Source organism: Numenius arquata, chromosome 8 (genome assembly GCF_964106895.1).
Source record: "Numenius arquata chromosome 8, bNumArq3.hap1.1, whole genome shotgun sequence".
In the NCBI taxonomy this organism is placed as follows: domain Eukaryota; kingdom Metazoa; phylum Chordata; class Aves; order Charadriiformes; family Scolopacidae; genus Numenius; species Numenius arquata.
In genome coordinates, this window is record NC_133583.1 from 23,523,095 (window position 1) to 23,545,412 (window position 22,318).

Sequence of the window (22,318 nt, forward strand, 5' to 3'; positions counted from 1 at the left end):
TTAATGTGAAGGTCCCTCTGGTGGCCTGGCAAACAGTGTCCTCTGGCTGATGGGGATGAGGAATTCCAGCTGTGCCAGTTGACAAGGAACTGTAGCACCGTTAACCCAAATTTAGCATTTAATGTAACAGGTCAATCTAGGCCTTGTCCATATCCACTTATCTCTCCAGGGCATTTCTTACCCCTTGGACAACTCTGTACTGGGACTGCTGCCAAAACCACTGTCTTCCTCAGCCACTGAGGATCTGTCCTCAGAGGAACCTTCTGTGTGCCCTTCCCAGGACTTCCACTGGGAGATAAGCAATGTCTACATTAGCTACAAGAAACACTTGGGATCAGAGCATGTCCAGCCACAACATCACAGTGCTAATTATACTCTTTTTCATACTAAACTTACTCCTGCTCATGATGAGCAAATTTAAGTAGCCTCAGCAACTGCACAGTAAATTGACATCTGCTTCCACCATCCCTCTCCTGGCGCTTTAAGGTAAATCCCAGTAAAAAGGGTCAGCATCAATCCGCATGAGGGTAACCTGCTCGATAGACATCTGAACGCCGTTACAGCTCTATGGTCGTCAGCAACTGCATCCCGCACACTCATGCTCTCTGGCACAGCCCCTGTTGCTAAAGACCAGCTGTTTTTTCTATTCTCCTAGCATTTTTTCCAGTGAGGTGTTGCGGTACCTAATACCACTAGAAGATGAGGAAGCTAATGCCGATTAATCAAGCCTCATTTTTAACCTTATAATCTTTACTGCCAGCACAGCTTGAGCTAAGCATGCCCCACTTTGCAGAAGGGCTTCTGCCCAAGTTACAGCTCTCCTTTTTGGCAGAAACAGCACCTTGCTGGGGAACAGAACATCACAAGGTGGCTGGCCTTAAAATAACAGGCCTTTGGATCCAACCAGGAGTTACGACAGCTTGTACAAGCGTGCAAGAGTGGAAAAGGCAGATGGTTTCATCTACACACATGTATTTATCAGAACATGGGAAACAACCCATTCCAGAGCTTGCAAAGGAGAGCAGGTCAGGCCCTGGGCTTCCAGCTCCTGTGCCCTTGGCAGGAAAAGCATCATCGAGAACGAGAACTTTGTGATTCGGCTTTTCCCATCCCCTGGGAGCAGAGGTGAGGGCACAAACAGCAAAGGCACTAATTAGCGAACAATTATCACCGAAGAACCTCACTGACCACATCTTTCAACAGATCTGTTGGGTTTTACTGGCTTTTCAACTAAGTAAAAATAATGATTTAAAAGACAGAAGTCATTCATTTTATGAAAGATCCATTATTTTGCTGTCTATATATTTAGCAATAATACCAATGTGTCAGTTCATTATGTATTTTTCATCGTCTCCTATAACCCTTGCATGCAATATACTTGCAAATTACTCAGGCACAACTATTATGTTGCCAGTGTTATGGTTTGCACAACAAAGATGACAGGATTTTAGATATTAATATATTCATTACCTCTCTACAAAAAATTTTAAGGACAATATAAATTTCTTTAGAAACTAATTTCCTAATTCTCTTAACGTCTCTTAATTCTTAAATTTTCTCTTAATTACTGTGTTTCATAACTTACTCATTTTTGAAAGCAGCAAAAAAAAAAAAGACACTGAAGGAGAATCAGCATCATTAGTTCATTATAGCCTAGGTCCTCAGAAAAGTCAGCAAGTGCTAACGAGTGTGACTAATTATCTGAGAAATCTGCTCTTGCCGCTTAAGACACTACTCTCTCTCTGCATCTTGCACAGCCTGTCCCATTCTCGCTATTTTGTCAGAGGTGACCGAAATAAATGTGTTCCTGCAACACTGCCCTTTTTACCAGCATAGTCAGCCCTGCAGTGAAGCAACGAACTTTTGGGCAGACATTCAATTTTATTTTGTTCATTTTTTTAAGACCATGGTCAGTCCAAAGATAGAAGTAGGTCAGTAGCTGAATGTGTCCTGCAGCAAGATTTGCCGGAGCTCCTGTAACTAAACCAAGTCAGCAGTAGCCTTCTAAGCCTCTAGTGCGAATAAACCTCTGAAGAGCAGTATAAATGAAAATAGAGCTTACATAGGTTTCCCCAGTAGCCTACAGAGAACATTCTAGGTTTATAAGCCAAAAACATTCTGAAAACTGCAACTGACCTTCAGCACCCAGCTATTTCACCACTACAAATGTCGTTACACACTTTTAAGGACAGAAGTCTAATGAGGATAAATGAATACTGCAAATAACGTCACTATTTTAATCCTGAAATAACCTTGTAACCTGAAATACTAAGTTTAAAGAATTAAGAAGTTTGTGACAATACGTGTGCTGAGATACTGTTCAAACAGGATAAATAATAATTCCCATAGAATAACTGGCTGAGGTAAACAGGTTTTCAAACATGGCTGGAAGATTATCATCTTGACTACAAATATACAAAAACATTTCACAATTAGAAATGGAAAGAGAAAAGGGAACGAACGTAAAGTTTACAACGGATTCTTATTTTTATCCTCTTACACGTGAAGACTGTGAAAGATGCTTTCATACATTCTAAATATCTGATTCTTAAATTTAGTCTAGTGACAGCAGTCTCCTATATATAAATACTTCTGCTGCTGCCATCCACTTCATGCTTTCGCATTCCTTTAACCTTTCTAAGATACTACTGTAAAGTTCAATCATTTCCTTGTGTGCATTTCATTAAAAGAAAAACACTCCAGAATGAGGCGGTTGAGTTTTCTGGAATAACACTAATTCCTGGAAGCAGAAGACTTAAAAAGACAACTTCCAGGTGAATGTGAAGATTAACATTCATTTCTCTGAATTAGCAAGAGGCTCTTTTGACAAGTCTGTACGCAGAAGTTTAGTCTGTCTTCACCCAGGTCTACCTTTACTTCAACCACACCTGAATTCTGTGGATTTTACACCAAGTTTTTACATGCCAACACCTGGAAGTTACTGGGGACTTGCAAACTTCACTGATGTACATTTAATTACACATTTGGGAAGACAGGGTAAGTTAAACATATGCACCTCTCATTTTTGAAATAAGTATACAAATTTGTATGCATATGCACAGAAGTTTCCAATAATCAAGTTCTGCCATATTCTTTGAAAATTATATCACAAAGTGACATTACTTGCTGCAAGCCTGACAGCAGCTTGAGCGTACATTTTAAAACAAACCCCAGAGCTTGCTTAGAAATGGTGACGTTTCTAACGTTTAAACTAGCACAGGAAATAAAATTTCAAATTAACTACATCTTCTTCTCTTATCCATGGATCAAATAATCCATAAATTCCTCCAGCGTTAGCTACACTGATGAAATCTTAGTACCTATTCTCATTCAAGTCACGTTACAAATGGATATGAAAACACAGCAAAAGGAAGAGAAATAAAGAATGGATTCTGCAGTACATACATTCTGGTGGAAGTCTGTTCTTTCTAAAAGCAAGTCTTTCAGTTTTCTTTCTGCTTTCTGCCAAACTAAACAGGACTCCGTAAACATACTGACGAACTGGCCTATAGAGGAGAGCAGCAGGAGGCAGGTCTTTGTTGGCTTCATCTTCTATAGAAACGGCAATTTTGATTTCACCCTTTTGCATGAAAGAAAGCAGAAAAATATGACACATTACAGTGAACAGAAGTATTTAGTAACTCAATCCAGCTCTGCAATAAATCTCATCTAGTCAAGAAAAATGCGATTCAGCAGTAATGTGGATCTTGTGTCCATGAAGGTAACGCCAGAGAAGGATTACCCTGCAATCTAATTGCTTTTCTCCGGTAAGTCTCCAGGCTCCTGTTATCCCAGTTGCTCCCCTCTTCCTCTTTCTCAATCACACACCTTTTTTTTTTTTTTTTGGCTGGACTATCTGCAGGTGAGGATTACCTAAATACTGATCTTCAAATATGGACACTTTGAAGAGTGAAATAGTACACAAGAAAACACAGCAATGTGCTTACAGACAGAGCAAATTGAAGCTCATATAGTTTTAAAATATTCATGCTGTCTAAAAACACCAGCCTGACTTTTTGGTGCAAGGATTTGAAACAGTATTGGAGACTGACTGTAAAAAAACCAACTTTGTGAGAAGACCTGGTCAAAAAATGGTAACTGGGAATTACATAAGTAAGGTTGGTTTTGAATTTATATAACATACATCCTCAAAACATTCTGGTTTTTGTGTTTGCGCCTCCAACCATGTTAAGATTTTCTTGGAAAATGACTGACTTCACTGTATTGCTCCCAAATATCAGCCTTTATTTTCAAGCACTCCCTTTTGCTACTTTCACTTAAAAAAAATTATTTAAGCTGTCCCAGTAATGAATACTGTAGGTGACATCTTGGAGCGATGACATGAGGATACTGTCAGGTTTTATGCAGACAATGCTACTTTAGGTATAAATATGTCTGAAAGGTCTCTATGCAGAACAGCAGCACAACCTGGAACACCTCCATGTACCAATTTCTAAAGAATCTCATAATTACACAACAAGCTATCTTCCAGGGTACCCACGGAATATTTCAGGTTCCCTGTGCAAACAAAAAAAAAAGCATTTCAGATAAATGGGGAAAGAAACCCACTCTCAAGTAGTACTGATTGATTTTTGATGCAGCCACCTCTAGTTTGACTTTTCTTCTCTGTTGGGAGTGGACTTCTAAAATGTAGGCATTTAATTCGTTTCTTTCTATTGTGAGATATGATATTAAAAACCAAGTAGTATTTAAATGCACTAAGAATATCTGGCTATGCAAAGTATGAAACAGAACTGGCATCAAGGGCCTTCATATGCCTTTTGATTCTTCCCCACTTTTCTTCAGTAAAGAAGGGAAGTGTAAGAACACGACAGCAATACAAGCTGTGGTGCAAACCAAACACGTGGGAAATAGGAAATCCAAAGCTTGATGCAGAAACTTCTCTTTTTGGATTTCAGATACCCACCTACCGTCCTTATTGCCTTCAACTGGACTTTTAAGATGAATACAAGTTAACAGGAACGTGGCCAGTGTGGTTTTGCTAGACGCCGTACAAATACACACATTGAATGGGCTTGATGTAAGAGAACCAGTACTAAGTGTTTTGAACAGTAAAGAGGAAGGAGATTAAAGTTGTCTCGTTCTGGGCCTCATCTGCTTGCACTTAGAAGGAACAATGAACTTATGTCTTTTGGGACTAGATGAAGTTGAACACAGAGTTGTGCAGGAACACAAAGCTCTGGCTCCTTCCTGATTCCACACAAGGCAGCCTCCAGCCAGGCTGAAACAGGTTCTCCCATTGCCTTCCAAGGTGTCCTCACGTGGCCATTGCGGTAGATTTTTTTTTTTACTGGAGACACTGAGCAGACGCTGTGTGAAAATGTCTACAGCTTACCTGGCTGTAGACATTACCTTAGATGTAATTAGCCCTACCTTGGCTGTAGACTTACCTTGAAGGCTAGCACATAAAATAGCCAAACCAAAAAAACCCGAGCCATCAGAAACGTTCTGCCAAACTAAAATGGAGTTCATCTATAATTGCATTTTAGGATTATCCAAATTAGGGATTTCCTATAGCTGCTGTGTTTTTATCAGGGACAGCTACCAGGGATCAGATCGTGAGGGAAAACAATTTTAAGTATTTCTGGACACTGAAAATAGAAAATATGTGGCACTGACACCAAAGCACATAGGCAGGATTTTTTAGATGGAAACGGACTCTATATTAAAAAACCCCAACTAGACACATGCATGCATCTATACACACACACAGACATACATACATATGGACAGAGATATAAAAATATCTACACACATTCAGGAGAAATGATTCATTTTGTAAGTAAACACTTCTAATTGCAGTCATCTCGTATTTATTGGAACAATGTACCAGACCCAATCAATGCTTAGAAAACAGGGGGAAAAAAACCAAAACTGTTAGAAGCACTAAAAATGGACTGATACTCAAAGCATGAAAAAGGATGTAAATTTATGATACTCTTTAGCCAGAAATGTAAGTGCAGTTATCTTTACAGAATCATTACTTCAGCGTACATCAATTTTAAATGTCATACCTTGGTTAGGACATGAAAGATGTAGGGATACATTAACCCCTTCTTGTGCCTGTGCTCTGCCACTCTTAATACTTCAGGTGCTACAGGAGGTAATGGGGGGGTAGTAATATCCATGTGGTTTCTGGTGGGCATTGACAACAGGCACGGGATCTGTGGGTTACTGGTTTGGTTCCCTTTGCCATCAGCTGCCTGACTTCCTGACGAAGCACTAGAGGAACCTTCTACCTACAACAGAACAGAGGAAATAAACTGCTTTTTGAACGTGTACAGAAACATACCAGGAGATCAGCCAAGAGACACACACAGCACACTTCCTTCTTCACCCACAATGAAAATAGTACATCTTCACATCAATTGGCATCAGTTCGTAGAATACATTATCCAAAGCTGGCTAAAAGATTTTCAGAAAATGTAAGCTTTCAGCCATAGTTTGCTAGCAGAAGCAAATTACCGAAATAAATATTATGGTAAAGCTTTAACTCATTAACAGCAAGAGTAATTATTATTTTCTTTCATTTTTAATTGCACAATGCAGAATGGGGACTGATGACCTCTTACTGAAATGGGACTGATGCTTAACTAAGTATTTCCAAGATACTGCCAATTAAGTGGGTTAACTGACAGTCAAAGTTATCATTTCTCTGGACGTCCATTAACACATCCCCTCTCAGTTTACATTTCTAAATGAGGCAGAAAAAACTACAGCGTTCAATTTAAAGACATTTAAAATACATAGTATCTGAACTCAAAAGCCTTGTAAATGCTAGACTGAAGTGGTATTTTATCCCGTTTCTAGAAATGTAGTTCACAAATTTATAGGAAAAGCATGATGCATAAAAATATACTGTAAACCTGCCAGTGAATGAGCCTCTTTAAGCGTTTATGTTGTACCTCTCATAGATACTACCACAAAAAGTAGAGATCATTCCTAAAATTCCTTGTCTTCAAAACTGAAAGCTGTTTTCACTTTAAGAGCTCAAACTAGTTGCACGCCTATTAACTATTATAGTAATATTAAAAACTTTTGAGACTGAAATTTAATTTGTTCACTTCAGGATACATCATGCATAAGCATTTTCATAATTTGTGTAGAAAATTTGACACGCTTCATAGGACCCTAAAAGCAAAGCTGAAACAGAAACGGCCAAAGCCATGAAATCCCACGGAACAAGTCACATAAAAAAGCTGCAGCTTTTTCACTTCAGGTTCTTAGGAAAAATACAAACCTGTATGTCAAAACAAAACAAAAAACCCCACACAATCTCCAAAAACCTTTGGTAGGAAGGTGTATATTAATAAAAATAGAAAAATGTCAAAGGGGCAACGTTATTTTCAGATTACATTCTAAGCACACAATCAAAGAGGACATTACTGAAAGATTATGTTTTAGAGTTGGTAATCCAGCCTTCATTTTATTTATAAAAATGAAAATACAGAGAAGAAATGAGTAAAACCTGTAAACCAGAACACTTCTGACACCATATACTAATACAGAATATTTTTATAAACACATGAGCTACCACAGCATTATTAAATCCATGTTATATTATCACATTATTTCTTTATCAGAGAGGTTTAGCAGACCTGCCCAGTACTGGGGGCACAGAGGGAAGACGACAAAAGCCCCAAATAACAGCAATGCTCTCCCCATTTGCACTGCCCGGGTTCCTCCTGCACCTGCTCCAGCCGTTATTCCAACACCCAAGCTCAGGAACTACCACACTTTTAAGTGGTTTTTTTTTTCTTTAGTAATATACATCCACCCAAGACGAGCATACCTTTGTCATGTATAATTGCGCAGTGAGACAACTACAAGCAAGGAATTTTGACACTTAAGTCAAGTGAGAGGAGCGTCAAGATTGCTGCTACCTGTCTGATCTAGGCTGGGTTTTCAGCACTTTAAATTCCCTCAGAAATTCACATAGCTCATTCAGTTGAAAGCTTCAGGAAGTATTTCTTTGTTTTTCATCATTAATATATACCTCCCTAGGAAACAAGTTAATCTACAGAATGTACTCACAATCCTCCCTGTCATGCTCAACAGATGCAACTGTCTTCTCCCGCTACTGGAGGCTGAAGAAGTGGTTTGATATTAAAAAAAAATAATAGGCAAGTAAAATTCACCAGCATTTATACATTAAATAGGATGCATTTAAGATGGACTGCATGCATACACTAATTGGGAATTATAATCTCTGCTTCTACAGCTCTACTCCTGTGTGTAGGACACGTCCCTCCGGCCATTGCTCCACTCCGGAGAGACACCTCTGCTCCCCTCCTCGGCAGGACCCGGGGCTGCCGCCAGGTTACGGAGAAGAAAGGAATGTAACAGGTCAAATTAGCATTTGCATATGGTGACTAATCCACGGGCAGATACAGTTATCATACGGGGCGTAGCCTGCAAAAATAATAACCACTGATGGATGAAATCATCAGCTTGATATTTTAAGTGCAAAGCCCAAGTTTACTGGAATTTCTATGCCAGAGGTACAGGGAAAATGTTCTGTGTGTCTGCAGCGTAACTCACTCGTGATTGGGGTTTTTGGACACATAATTAGCAGTTGGACAACATAATTATCTCTGTGTCACAAAGACACAGAGATATTAAGTACAAATGCTTTGAGTTATCTTTCCAAACACAGTTCAATCTTGGAATACAGACCATCATACTTTTAATTTGACAACGCTGTTAAATCTTGAAGAAATTTAACAGGATAATATAAAGTCTTTATCAAGGGCTTAGTTATCCCATCCTTACTTAATTAAGCAGCAGTACATTCTAACTGGTCCCATGGAGCTACTTTAATATGTATTATGCGAAATTCCTACCAGGTGGTTATAAAGGACTTCTACTCCTCAGCAGAGCGTGAATACACCAACACTGGTCTGTGTCTAACACCGAAACGGGTGTTAGAGCTGCTCCCACCACACTGGAATTTATGCGACATGGACTCTGAACCCAGGGACACTCAGAATGCTACACTCCTTCGTAAAAATCCAAATAACGCACTACTGTAAAAACGGGTGGTGGTATCTAAGGATGAGATTGTTGGCTAGGGAATAAACAAGCTTATTGGGTTTTTTCTGTTTTGTATCTAGTAATTCGTAACACATTCTATTTAATGTTCTTCATAAAAAAATGTGTAAAAGTTTACGCTACAGATCAATATTGAATATTCTACTCTGAGTTTGCTGTAAAGCTTTAATACAAAATAATAAATTGTGATGTTTGGAACTTGAGGAATTACCTTTGTTTGGTCTCCCAGCTCTCCACGCGTTTGACCTTCTGACTGGGTTCCTGTTTTTTCCCAGCCTATTTTGTTCCCACTGACATGGCTGAAGGATGACAAAGGAAAACACAGTATTAAAGTGGTGTTTAAGATACAATGGGATAAATCCTTGGTGACGGCTACCAGAACTATGGGCCAGAGACTGATTTTAAAGGATGCTATGTATTGGAAATGTCAATTTGCAGGAGTCTTGAAGATACTTTAATACCAACATTTATTAATTTACACTATGTCAACATTTGGATTGTATTTAAAAGCCATATATTACAATGACTAAATAATGTTCATGCAGGAAAAACTCTTGATTAAACTTTAAATATTTGTCACTATGCCCAGTAGTTTCCTTCAATTAGAAGACTATTTCTACAAACTGTGATATAAATGACACTCTCTAGATTTCAGTTTCTAAATTTATTCAAAATTTATTGCATAAAATGCATAAACGCTATCAAAAATGCTGAAAAATACTCTTTTTTTCTAAAGCAGGTATATTTCCAGTTCTACCCTGCATGGAAGCCACACAAACTTACTTGATTTACTAAGCAAGACACACGGTAATATTTAGAGTTGACAGACTGCATAAAAAAGTGAAGTCCAAGCAATCATGCATAATTGTAGAGACATTCAGAATGTAACGCCCAGTAGTAACATACTTATATTATTACACACAACTCCAGACTTTGAGGCAATCACAGCCCCGCTAAGGCCCCGGGCTGAGACTCTCGCACTACACCCAAGGAGACAAAGGTAAACACAAACTGCCTCTGTTCAAATGTCCTTTTTGTAGGTCAGCAAGCAGTAATTAAATGAAAGTCTGAACAACTCAATTGCCAAGGAGAGACACTCGATCTAGTGGAAGTCAGAAATACTTGTGCAGTGACCAAGGCATGTTAGCAGAAGAGAGCAAAACTGATTTCACTGCTCTGTTCCACGCACAGCCCAGCCACGAGGGCCCGTCGGTCCCTCTCCTAAATGCTGAATTTCTGACATTCACGCCCCGTTTCTTCACAAAGCCACATTATCCCCAAATGTAACACGTGTAAACACTACGCATTCAGTTCAGTTTCAAAGTTTTTAGCTACGGAAATTTTAATGAATTATACTATGAAGTAGGAATATTTCTTTTATACTAAGTAAAGAACTCAAAGGCTTTATGACATTTACCAAAATCTCACTCTCTCTTCCTTTCAATAAAACATAAGGGCAGAAGTGGAAAAACACCCAACATTGTTTGGTTTTGGATTTCTGCTTGTTAAGGAACAAAGCGACTATAGAGCGAAACATGGATGTGCTTGCAGTCAGAGTGACCTAAAACTATTTTCTGAAGGTCTATCATACCGCTAATATTCAGATTTTTACCTTTCAGGATACTGGTGAATGATTTTGAAAATAAATTTATTTTAACAGAAGCCAAGTAAGAAAATATCCTCGTGAAAAACTTACTTCACTGCACCTCCATTGCCTTCATCATTGTCGGAGGACGAAGATGTAGAAGAGGCAGGAAAATAGGTTGAATCCACATGATTAGGGCTCCCACTCTGAGCTGGATTTATTGGAGAAGATCGTTCGTACAATGGTGTGTGTTTTCCTTCGTGAGGAATGTTACTGTAGTTGTTCTGCTCAGAAAGACTTTTTCCACCTGTTTCCACGGTGATGGCTGGCTCAGAGAGACTATATGGGTATGGGCCCTGCCCTTGAGCCCCACCCTGGTTGGACATCTGCTGGGCCTACAATAAAGTCATCTTTCTTAAGTGAAGGTAAGAAAAACGCTCTTCTTTAAAAACAAAATACATTATTTAATCAAGCGGCTTTTTCCAAAATGTACACGTTAGATCTCAGCCATTTTGGACACCCATAAAAATTGTTCTACTAGAGTCTATGGCATCACTATAGTTCCTTCAGACTTATTCAGTGAGCGCCCATGCTAAAAAAGTTAACTATCCCTTTCCCACCTGGATTTTAATGTGATGAGCACAGGAGGTTTCTCCCAAGGAGAAGGGCAGAGGACTCTACTTACCACAGGTTTTGCTTGTAGTGAGGTCTGTGGAATGTTAAGCATCTGAGAAGGAACATACGGTGGCACTATCCCTGGCATACCAAACTGATTGGGTCTGGCTGCTGCATCGCAAACAGGGAGGGGAACAAAAAAATTAAAATAAAAAAATCCAAACACACATGAAAACACTCATTATCTGACACAAATGTTACCCTATCCTTTTGCTTCTATGGCTTACTTATTCTTGTTCTGTTAGCATTACTGTTTTCTAGTATGCCTTTAAGTCAGTTATATTCATTTTTGCCTTTTAATAAAAATACTTTGTAGGTTATGAAGTCTATTTTCCTTCTCTCACCTTCTTGTATCTCTCCTGACTGCACATTTTTATTCTACCTGGGAGTCAAAGGAAACTTAAAGCAATAAAAGCCAAAGAGATGTCATAATGAAGAAACTGGCAAAACCCATGTCACACTGACACAAAATGCTGTCACTTTCTGTCATTTGAATATTTGACCCAGAGGTCAAATGCGGGTCTTTGAATACAAATAAAGATATCCCAAAAAAAGGGAAAGAAAAATCTCTATTACTATGGTAACTGGAAATCTTTAGAAAATTTCAGCTCAAATTATGTGTTAGCGTTAAGAATGAGGCAGGTGCAGGAAATCCTGTGATCGTGCAGTTAATTTGTAATCCTTGAGAATAATCCGCAATGCCCAAACAATTTGTGGCTGCAATTTAAGCAGGTATTTACGACATCAAAAAAATCAAAGATTATAAAGGGATTTCTAAAACAGGTCCAGTAAATCCAGTGAGAAACAGGAAATATGTTTTACGGTTGCTTACAGCTCCCTACTCTCAGGTGTCCTAACGCTGGAACCAACGCAGCAATAGTGGTGAGGAAAATCAGTGCCAGCTGTTCTCCTTTTTTTGGGGAAAAACACAACCTCTGCATGGATCCTTTGAAAACCTTCTTCTGAAACCTCATATTCAAAGGTCAATGAAAATTGCCAGAGAATATAAACATTTTTATAACATCCTGCTAACAATACTACTTCTGATTTAGGGTTATCCCAGGTGTTAGTTAAAATGAAAAGCCTTATTTCTTTAATCACTTACCTAGGTAATGTGGTGGATGAAATGGCATAGGTTTATTAGTTGCTGAGTAATAAGCAACTGCTCGCTTAAATCGAGTAACTTTGTCATCTGTTCTAGACTAAAATAATGAAGAAAAAAAAAAAGATCTGTCAGGAGCAAATCTAGTATGTCATCTGTAGGTCAGCACTGTACACCTATAGGTCACTGTACTGTAGAGTAGTTAATGTATATCATATCATATCACATACAGAATTAACGCCAATGGACCCCTGAGGACTGTAGCTCTACTCCAGCACAAGAAATATGTCAATCCACGGAAGGATAAAGTTTGAAAATACCATCTTCATGTGCCACCAATTCTCAATGACAGTACACAAAGCCACACTACAAAATTCAAGAATTTAACTTTAAAGCACTGAGGGCAAACGCAGTATTTTTACCTTCAGAAAGTGTGGGAAGTGAAATTAGGGTATACAACACACTGCCCGTACCAACAGATCCCTATTATCAACTGATGCAACACTATTTTTATAGAATGCAATTATTCAACACAAACATAATAGCACAATTGGTTTAAAAAAAAAAAACCCACACAAAACAAACAAAACAAAATTTTGCTTTATACTTTACCTGTGAATGTTGAAAAACATCTTTTGCTATGGCATCCAAATCAGTGGTGTCCTGAATATTACGGACGTAGTCAGCTACGGCTTTGATCACTACGTCACAAGGTGGTAAAACTAACTGGTGAGCACGTACCTGTGCAAACAGACACACACACCCCCCCGTGTGAAACAACAGGGCAGCCCAAAAAACTTCAGTTACACAGCAGAGAGTTAAACCCTTTAGTTATTGAAAATATATTCAACAAATTCCATGTTGCCAGATTTAGTATCTAAATATTTTGGGGCCTTCCACCTTGTTTTCATGACTTCACCTTCAACAGTGATTCAGTTATTTTCCATCTATGGTATATTTATATGTATATATATGTGAAACCTCACCTTTATGTAAATATTTGCTGGTTAACTATCAGCTCCAACAACAAACAAGGTCAACAATGCTAATTATTTTACTGCTTTCTAGTTTGGCATTTCCTTTAGTGCAGAACGATATCTAATGTGGATACAACCATTTTTATATACATATATGCCAGAAAATATTTTATCTTGATACAGTTCATATTCTGAATGTGAAGCGGTACCAGAATTGATGAAACAGATCCACTGGCAACAGGAAGATCTCCACGTACACAGGAAAGAAGGATGTGAAAAACAAATGGAGGAAAGGAATATCTCAAGGAAACTAATTTTCAAGATTCTACAGAAATTGGTCTAAAAGTCACTATTTGAAGATTATTTAGTTTAATATGTAGTGTCTTCAATTTTTGTCGATTTCATTATCTGTAGTAGAATATACTCATACAGCTTCACATCATATGTAACATTTCAGGCAAGGAATTATTTTTATTTCTTTTATATTATACATCGACAAAGAATGATGTATGAATTTCTGTTGTCGCTCCAATGTGAGCATACTTTTTCTTTCAGGAATTTCAATATCCACACGGTGATAGGGCTGGTTACTCTTTTTGCAGACAAGGAGGAAGTTCTTAAGATAATTCCACTGACAAAACAGTTCCAATATTCTGGCATTTAAAAAAATGATGTTCTACCATCCAGTAACAGCTGTGTCTGACCTCCCATATTCACTACCTATCTGGAATGGATGAGAAACATGGCACGCTAAAAACTTCCCTCAAGTTTATGGCCTGAGCCCACACAGACCATAGATTTTTATCTACAAATCAGGGTCCATGGTATAGTCTATTCGAGATCTTAGGAAAAGGAAAAATTCCCATCGATTCACTGGTCACTGACTCATGCTGTGTGTTTGAAAAGATAAGATTCACTTTGGAGTATGTAGCAAAAGACCTCTCCCTGCAGTAAGAAGAGCAAGCTGAATAACTTCGCAGGAGGATGTCCAAAGCCCCTAATTCTTTGGCCCAATCCCTTCTCATGTCCACATGGAGAAAGAAGGAACTAGATAGTCAGGAGACAGCTAGGATTTTTGCTTTTAACGTATTTTAATTTGCCCATTTCTTAAGTTCAGTGATTCAAGATTTGGGAGATCATTATTATTTAACAGTTCTATTTTTTAAGACATGAGAAAATGTGAAAAATCTTTATATATTTGGATTCTAGACAGAGGTATCATACTTTACTAGAAAATACTGCAATTCAGCCTTGTCAGAAACGTTTATGCAAAATTCTGATTAACACTTCATTAGTTTTACCGTTGCAACTTTAAAACCTGTGTCACAGCCCTTTTTTACTTTGTATTTTTTACTTTATATATATATACTTTACTATATATAAAAATACTTTATATTTTTTACTTTTACTTTATATAAAAGTATACTTTATATACTTTTTTACTTTATATATATATATACTATATATATTTACTTTACTTTTACTTTATACTTTTACTTTATACTTTATATGGAGTCTACTGTATGTAATTTCTTTCTTTCCTGCCCTTGTTTGACTTCTTCATACCTAGACCACAGAATTTTTGCCCAGATTCCCATTTTTACGCATTTCCTTCTCCCAATACATTACTTTTTAACAAATGTCAGGACAAATGTTCACTCTATATACATGACCATTCTCTACCAGAGATGAGCTCCACATTTTATGAGCCTAAATTAAGAACAGTTCTGTTTAGTGCAGTCAGTGGTATGGTAATTATTTCTATTTCAGACAGTATGCATTCTGAATATATACACAACAACACTAAATGTAGCTCACATTCCTCTGCGAGCTCACAGTCACAAATATTGATGATAAAATTTTGCACCCAACCTGCAAGCCGAAGCAACGGACTTTCTTCTCGCTGGTAATCTAAGTTGTTTTCTGAACAGCTACCATTTTATTTGTAACAATTACACATCTGTAAAGCAGCTGAATCCTACCATGGCTGTGTCACCTTAGATGTGCTCTCGGCAGAGTCCCTGGAAGAAGCCCTGTGTTACTACTTATTTAAATGTTTCTGCAATCTCTGCTTGAAAATTCAGTGAAATGCGTAAGCCATCTATCATTCGTTTTGTGTGATCTCCCAGATAGCAATATTTAATAAACCCTGAGCAGTCAGCATCAAGAGAAGCCATCCCATCACTCTAGCACCAATATTCAGCTCAGACCCTATAAGTCAGACATGTTAAGGGCTTACGATGCACATCGCCCCCAGCTCAGCTGCTTTTAAACAAACAGCCTAAAGACCTCACTGGAGCGTATTCTTAATTCCTGAAGTGAGACCTTCTGAAAGTATGTAGAGATGTAGAGACATTTCAGATATTTGGACTTTATTTTCTTTTATTGTGTTTCAAAGCCAGCCAGTCTGGATGTGAGAGCCCCCCCGAAACTAAAAATGTCATGACTTACACAGAAGCCATAAAGGAGAAGTAAAGAAATAAGAGGTACTTTCCTGTTATTAAAGAAGAAAAGATTTCTACTCATTTTAGAACTTTCCAGAAACCCAAAATTGTAGATTTGTTACTGGACTGTAAATAATATTTCTAATACCGTGTGCATTAAAATGTAGGCTAAGTCTTGCTAAGTGTTAGGAATGGGAAAAATTAAGACAACAACAAAAGTTAAAGAAAACCTGTTCATAGTTCAAACTTACTTTTAGTTGCATGCAAAGCATTTCAGAGCAAAATCAGCATCACATTTTACCAATTTCTCATTGTAAGAGATTTCTTCCTAGAAGCTATTTTTTTTTTAATGCACTCTAAAAAGATTAAGTCGGGAAAGGAAATTAATTCTACGCAGGTATTTGTCAAAACAAGGCAGAGAGCAACATTACAAGCCCAGAAGCTACAAGATAAAAACGTCTTGGTTTTGACAAAATAATTTTGCAGAAATGCTTCACTGAAAGAGAACAGACTCACGTATGTGTAACTCCACGGGATGATTAGGATACTATAGAAGGTACCTAAACTACACTTGGGAAAAGCTCCCCAATTCTGGGACAACGCCAGTTGCCCACTGTCTCCAGGAAGTGCAGCCTCTAAACGCTAATCAACAGAAGTACCAGCAGTTACTGTTGTGCCTGCTGGAAACAGATAATCAGTTCAGTTTTATTTTCAAATCATTAAAAAAAGAGACCTCAAACATTCAGCTACTGTGAGGTGACACGTAGGGAACATTTTTTTTTCCACTGGCGAGAAAAAAGGCTGAAGATATGAAGAATACTCCAACAAATTGCCTGGGTTTTGTTATTTTTGTCTAGTAATTTCTACTAAGAGAACACATCCAAACCGTCTGGATCTTGTCTCAGCCTTTGAAGGTTAAAATCGTTTAATCTTTCGAGCTTGTCACACATCTGATCTAATGACAAGCTTTCTGAAGAGGCAAGAAGTTCCCTGGACGACTTAAAATCCTCTCAAACCAGCAAAGCTCAGTTTTTCCCTGAAGAGAGGGCCATTCAATTAGAATTTCTTTCTCCTCTCTCCATCCTGGTTGGGAAACTGACCTCTTTCTGCTGCTGTCTTCGTAGTAACAGGAATGCACCCAACATGGAGATCATGTGCTAACAATTTATACACACAGGGCTCTAAGAAACCCAAATGGAAACAGAGGAACAAAAATGATGTCAGAAAGAAAAGGGGAGAGCAGAAACACAAGCCAAAGATGTGATATGACAGGCTTCATGTGAGACAACCTGCGTGACAACCCTGCACACCACCACCAACTCAAGGGCTGTGCTGCCCTCCAGAAAGACCTGGACGAGCTGGAGGAAGGAGCCAACAATTAAAGAAACTCAACAACTACAAAAGCAAAGTCTTGCACCTAGACAGAAATAACCCCTGGCTACTCCACAGGCTTGAGCTGTGCCAAAAAGGACCCAGGGCTCTTGGAAGACAGCAACCGTGACACGAGCCAGCAGGGTGTCCTGGCAGCAGAAGGCTGGCTGCACCCTGGGCTGTGCAGCAGGAGCACAGCCAGCAAGCAGATCAAGGGATCTTGCTCCTCAGCACTCGTTAGACCACCTCCAGAGCACTGCACTCGGTTTTGGGCGCAAGGCCAAGATATCAAGAACATTGAGCTGGTTCTGCAAAAGGCCATCAAGATGGTTAAGGAGTTGGAGCACTTGCTCTACAAGAAGAGGCTGAAGGAATGCGGCTTATTCAGCCTGGCTGAATTCAGGCAAGGCTTTGGAGATACCCAACAGCTGCTTTCCGATACCTGCAGGAAGGTTACCACGCACATGGAGCCAGGCTCTTCACATTGATGCACTGCGGAAGGACAAGAGGCAACAGACGTAGCCTGAAACAAGATGGGTTCAGATCGTACACAAGGGCAAACATTTTTCCCGGTGGGACTGCTGAAGCACAGAGCAGGCTGCCCAGACAGGTTAGGCAGTCTCCAACCTCGGAGATTTTCAAGATTAGATGAGGCAAAACCCTGAGCAACCTGTTCTGACCTCAACCACAACACTGACCAAGCTTTCGGCAGGAGGTTTAACTAGATAACTTCCTGAGGTCCTTTCTGGTCTGCATCATCCTTTGATGATCCTTAGCATCAAAAAAAAAAAAAAAAAAGACACCTACTTTAAGCACACCTTTGTTATCCGAGAAGCATTAATACCTAAGCACCTACTCGGCATATTAGTCTCCCTCTGGCAGACACCCGCTGAAGTCAACAGGGAAAGAGAGGAATTTCCTAGAGCAATTCAGAGAAGGAGCCTAACCTGCATAGTTTGGATTGCTTTCTAGAAGCAGCTTGCTTTGCCTCTCTACTGAGATGAAACAGCCAAGGAGATTTAGCTAACTAATTCTGCCAGGTAAAAATAGATGTGGAATATTGGACAGTGGGCATATGAAGAGTTTGCCAAAGAAAGCCTAATGAATTCACCTTTTCAAAACCACCCTAACAGGAAGATGATCCATCTGCAATCTCATAACGTTTCCCTCCATACTCCTCTTTTTCAAAACGGGACATTACATTAAGACTTGTTCCTAAAGTTACATTGTGAATAAAGAGTCAGCACTTCTTCCATGGAACGTGCTCCTAAATAGATACTAATTCATTCCAGAGATAAAAAACTGCCCTCCTAATATCATTCTGATGGTATTACACATTGATCTTGAAGCTCCATCCCGTAACAACCTCTTCCAGAGCGATAACCAAATTGTTAAACATAAATCCCAAAGCACACAAATAAAAAGTAGTACAATGCTAGTTTCCAAACAAGGTCTAGCACTCAAATTATTTCTCAGGAAGTCTATCAACTCCTTTCTTGTTTCAGCTTCAGTGAGCTCTGCCCTAAGTCAGGTAACAGGACACAAGCAGAGGTCTACACTTTCATTAGATGCATCACCTGTTTACACAGGGACATTTAGACGGACAAGACCCTGGCTCAGAACAGCTTGCAGGGTCAGTTTTTAATTCTTTTTCCCTTTCACAGCAATAGCAATTCAAATCTCTGTATTTAGATTTGTCCACAAAACATCTCAGTGTTGCTGAGCTGATGGCCATTGCTGGTGTCCTCTGAAAGGCACGGCTTTTGATCCAGCAGGAACTGAGAGGTTCATTTCCTTCTATGTGAAATAGGGATTCTTTGTTCAGGTTCCATTTCCCTTCCTTTTTCCCATTTCAGCTCAGCTGGTTCCTAGATGAATGCAGCACCCGCATCTCCCTCTTTCAAACAGAAGTATAGGTTCCTCAGTTTTGCTTTTTTTCACCTCACTATGTTGACACCTGAGCAGATAAACCTCTTTTCTATCGGAAGAGGTACTACCATTTGCTAAGTTACACTTTTTAATTGGTGAACTAGCAAAGCTTCTCCTGTAGGAAAAGCAACCATTTTGCTACCTCACAGTAAAAAGACCGAGAAAGAAAATAAACCGTATGTTATTAACTGTCACAGGTCTCACTGAAAAGCAACAAATCAGGCCGTTGGGAACCGAATCTGTCAGCTTTGGTGCTCAAGACCAGACTGTCTTAGATACAAAAGATTAACATCTTTATGCAACAAGAAAAAGTTTTCCAAATCCTGAACTGAATGAGGTGTGGAATTAGAGCCCTTGGTTCCCAAGTGCGGAGAACGCTCGATAAGCAACTCTAAATAGACACAACAAAGCAAAGTTTGTAGGTACAGCCCAGGGATGACACCCTGGGAAACCACAACAACTTCCCGCCCCCATTTCCAGTTTTCCTGACAGCTCCCACTTTTTGTAACTGTTCTGAAACTGCTTCTTGCTATCAAGCTTGTAGCTAATATAAACCTATCTTTTAGGGGTTTTTAAGCATTCATAAAATTTACAAGGAATATTGCTTTCTGCACATCTACGATTAACGGAAGAGGTGTCACAGAGCTGTAACGACATCACTGACATACTAGTATGTCAAATGACATTAAATTGAGTTAATGAGCTACTGAAACAAGTTATCATTTCAATCCATGAGCACTGTTGAAACTGAAGCTAAAAAAAACCCAACAGTAAGTTGTTCCATGACCAGCAACTAATGAAGGTTGGTCTCCTGTAGACCTCTGTCATCGCTGCTTCAGCCCTTCTTCTTTCTCTCCCTCTGACACCATTATCAGCCAGGAGACAGAAATGCTGCGCTGAGGTTGGGGCTGAACAAGTGGCCAGCAGGCTGCTGTGAAATTAAACAAATCCTGTGCTATGCTCACCTTTTCCCTCAGTAAGGGCACTAATTTGGGTCTTTTTTTGCTGATAACAGCGCATCAGTTTTCAGGGAGCCTTTAACAGCCAAAAGGGAACTGCTTTCAAATCTGATTAACACTGGCCAACAGATTAAATACATAGAGGGAGGACGGCCTGAGACAGCCCAGTTACGCTCCCAGGAAACACGTTTCACTTCCTTAGCATGCCAGCTACAAAGCCCAGTTGGGGTTTCCACTGAAAATGCAAAACTTGAAGCAAAGATGACAAATACCTAACTTTCATTCTAGTCAAGTAATTCAGTATATATTTAGAAGGCTTTTCAGAAGGTCTAGATGTCTGACGTAATCTTCTGAACCGGCTGTAAAACGAGTTTACTCAGCCTAAACCGCAGAAAAGTATTCTGAACACCCGAACCTTTATCAGCTGCTTTGAAAGAAGTTCTAAAATACAGGCACACTCTTTCAGTCTTCCATTTTTTCATCTCAAGTTTTATAACGAAGTAGCAAACATGCAGATTTTGTTTTGCCACTACGATGTGCTGACATTTACCTTGCTAAACACAGGAGCGGCAGCACAACAGGAGATGAGCGTAACATCAAATTGTCACAGCTGTTCACTAAGCAATGCATGTGCAAGCCTCTAAAACTCTGCTGAAAACCTTCAACCTCCTTTTAAATTCTACCTTCAGTGAAGTAAGTTACAATTTTTCAATGCTTAATAAACTTTTGGAATAGAAGGGGAAAAAAACCCACCTATTTTTGTTGTAGATATAACAAAACAGTCTTACAGAATTGACAAAAAGCAAATTGATTTGCTGCATTGTACACCTTAGGAGAAAGGGAAGAAGAGATATGTCTATTTTGGCAGAGAGAAAGGTCACTATTATCCCATTCTCTGATGTGTCCAGTTTCCCTTCCATAGCTGTCTGCTTGGCAGATGCACCGAGCAAGTGTGATGAAGCAGCAGAACAGACATAAACTAAGAGAATCAGACACAAGTTACTTGTCTCAAAAAAAAAAAAAAAAAAATCTCCCGAAGGCCACCTTAGCCTTCTTGTGCAAACTATCCTCTAGCGTATTTACACTTCAAGAAGTGCAGAAAACTAACAATTACACACAACCTCACACCAGTAGAAAGTAAAGACAATACGGTAGGAAGGTATCAAGATAGTTATTTTTGACAGTTGAAGAACATGACTAAACAAAAAAATTCTGCTCTTAAAAAAAACAGAAGAGAGCAAAAAGGTACATTCTCCAAGTAAAACCATGCTGAAGCTACGAGTGCATGGCTTGTGTAGCTGAAGGACACTGGGGGTGATGACAGAGGCTAAGTTTAGCCTGGTAAGGCTATAATCTTCCCAGGTATCCTCTGCAGTCAGAGAGGGGCTGGGATACCAGAGGTGAGAGAGACCAAGAGCCTTGCATAGCTGCTGTGAATTAGCCTAGTACGCTGCTCTGATTATCTGTTATGATTGATTTCAGCTTAATTGCTACTAGTGACATTAAATTTGTACCTTAAGTGAAGCTAGTGGATGTTCTGGACCAAGTAAACTCCAATGAAAGGAAGCCAAATCTTCATCGGGTAGAATATGATTACCTAGAACATAATACAGAACTTTATTTAAGTACACCATGAAACATTGCATATTGATTCTGTGAGCAGCAAAACAAATTTGCAACAAGCCCTCAATTCCCAATCAACAGGATTAACAAAGAGAGATTAAACTTGCAGATATCTTTTTGTTACTCCAGAAAAACCTAATTAGTGTGCTACTGCTGCAGCGAGAGACACTTCTCTCTGCTCAAGGAGCTCTCTTCCATTGAACCCAGTGCACTTCCAGAACAAACAAAGCTGGACACATGGCGTCAACCTCAACCTGGTGTATCCTGTTAGGGCATCCTCACCAGGATGTAGTGATGCAGGTGCACCAGTGTAAGAACACACTTTGCTGCTCTCCCACACCAGCCGGCCGCATCCCAGCACGTGCCCTTACAAATCACCACGGGAGCTGCCCCTGGAACTCACGCTCTGCTCCATCATGCAGTGGGGGCATGCAGCAAGCCCCAGGAACATTTATCCAACCCTCAGGAACGCAGGTGGCTCCAATGACACTCCGCAGGTTCTCAACTCCTGAAGTTTCTTTTGCCGACCTGCCCAGGTCAGGGAGAAGCCTGAGCTGGCAGCAGCAAAGTCACCAGGAAAT

The 22,318-nt window shown here is 39.4% G+C and overlaps 1 protein-coding gene across 5 annotated transcripts in view; it reads right to left on the reverse strand.

The window, feature by feature from the left end:
* FAM120A (family with sequence similarity 120 member A) overlaps window positions 1–22,318 on the reverse strand; it is a 53,783-nt gene that overhangs the window by 20,558 nt on the left and 10,907 nt on the right. For 3 of the 5 annotated variants that reach the window (XM_074152751.1, XM_074152753.1, XM_074152750.1), the window contains exons 3-10: window positions 21,629–21,711; window positions 13,047–13,175; window positions 12,438–12,534; window positions 11,343–11,443; window positions 10,769–11,052; window positions 9,284–9,371; window positions 6,036–6,260; window positions 3,406–3,580 (exon numbers count right to left, since the gene is read on the reverse strand). In XM_074152751.1, the coding sequence (XP_074008852.1) occupies window positions 3,406–3,580; window positions 6,036–6,260; window positions 9,284–9,371; window positions 10,769–11,052; window positions 11,343–11,443; window positions 12,438–12,534; window positions 13,047–13,175; window positions 21,629–21,711 (1,182 nt within the window). The remainder of the gene's footprint in view (window positions 1–3,405; window positions 3,581–6,035; window positions 6,261–9,283; window positions 9,372–10,768; window positions 11,053–11,342; window positions 11,444–12,437; window positions 12,535–13,046; window positions 13,176–21,628; window positions 21,712–22,318) is intronic. The other 2 variants (XM_074152755.1, XM_074152752.1) reach the window with 1 other exon arrangement.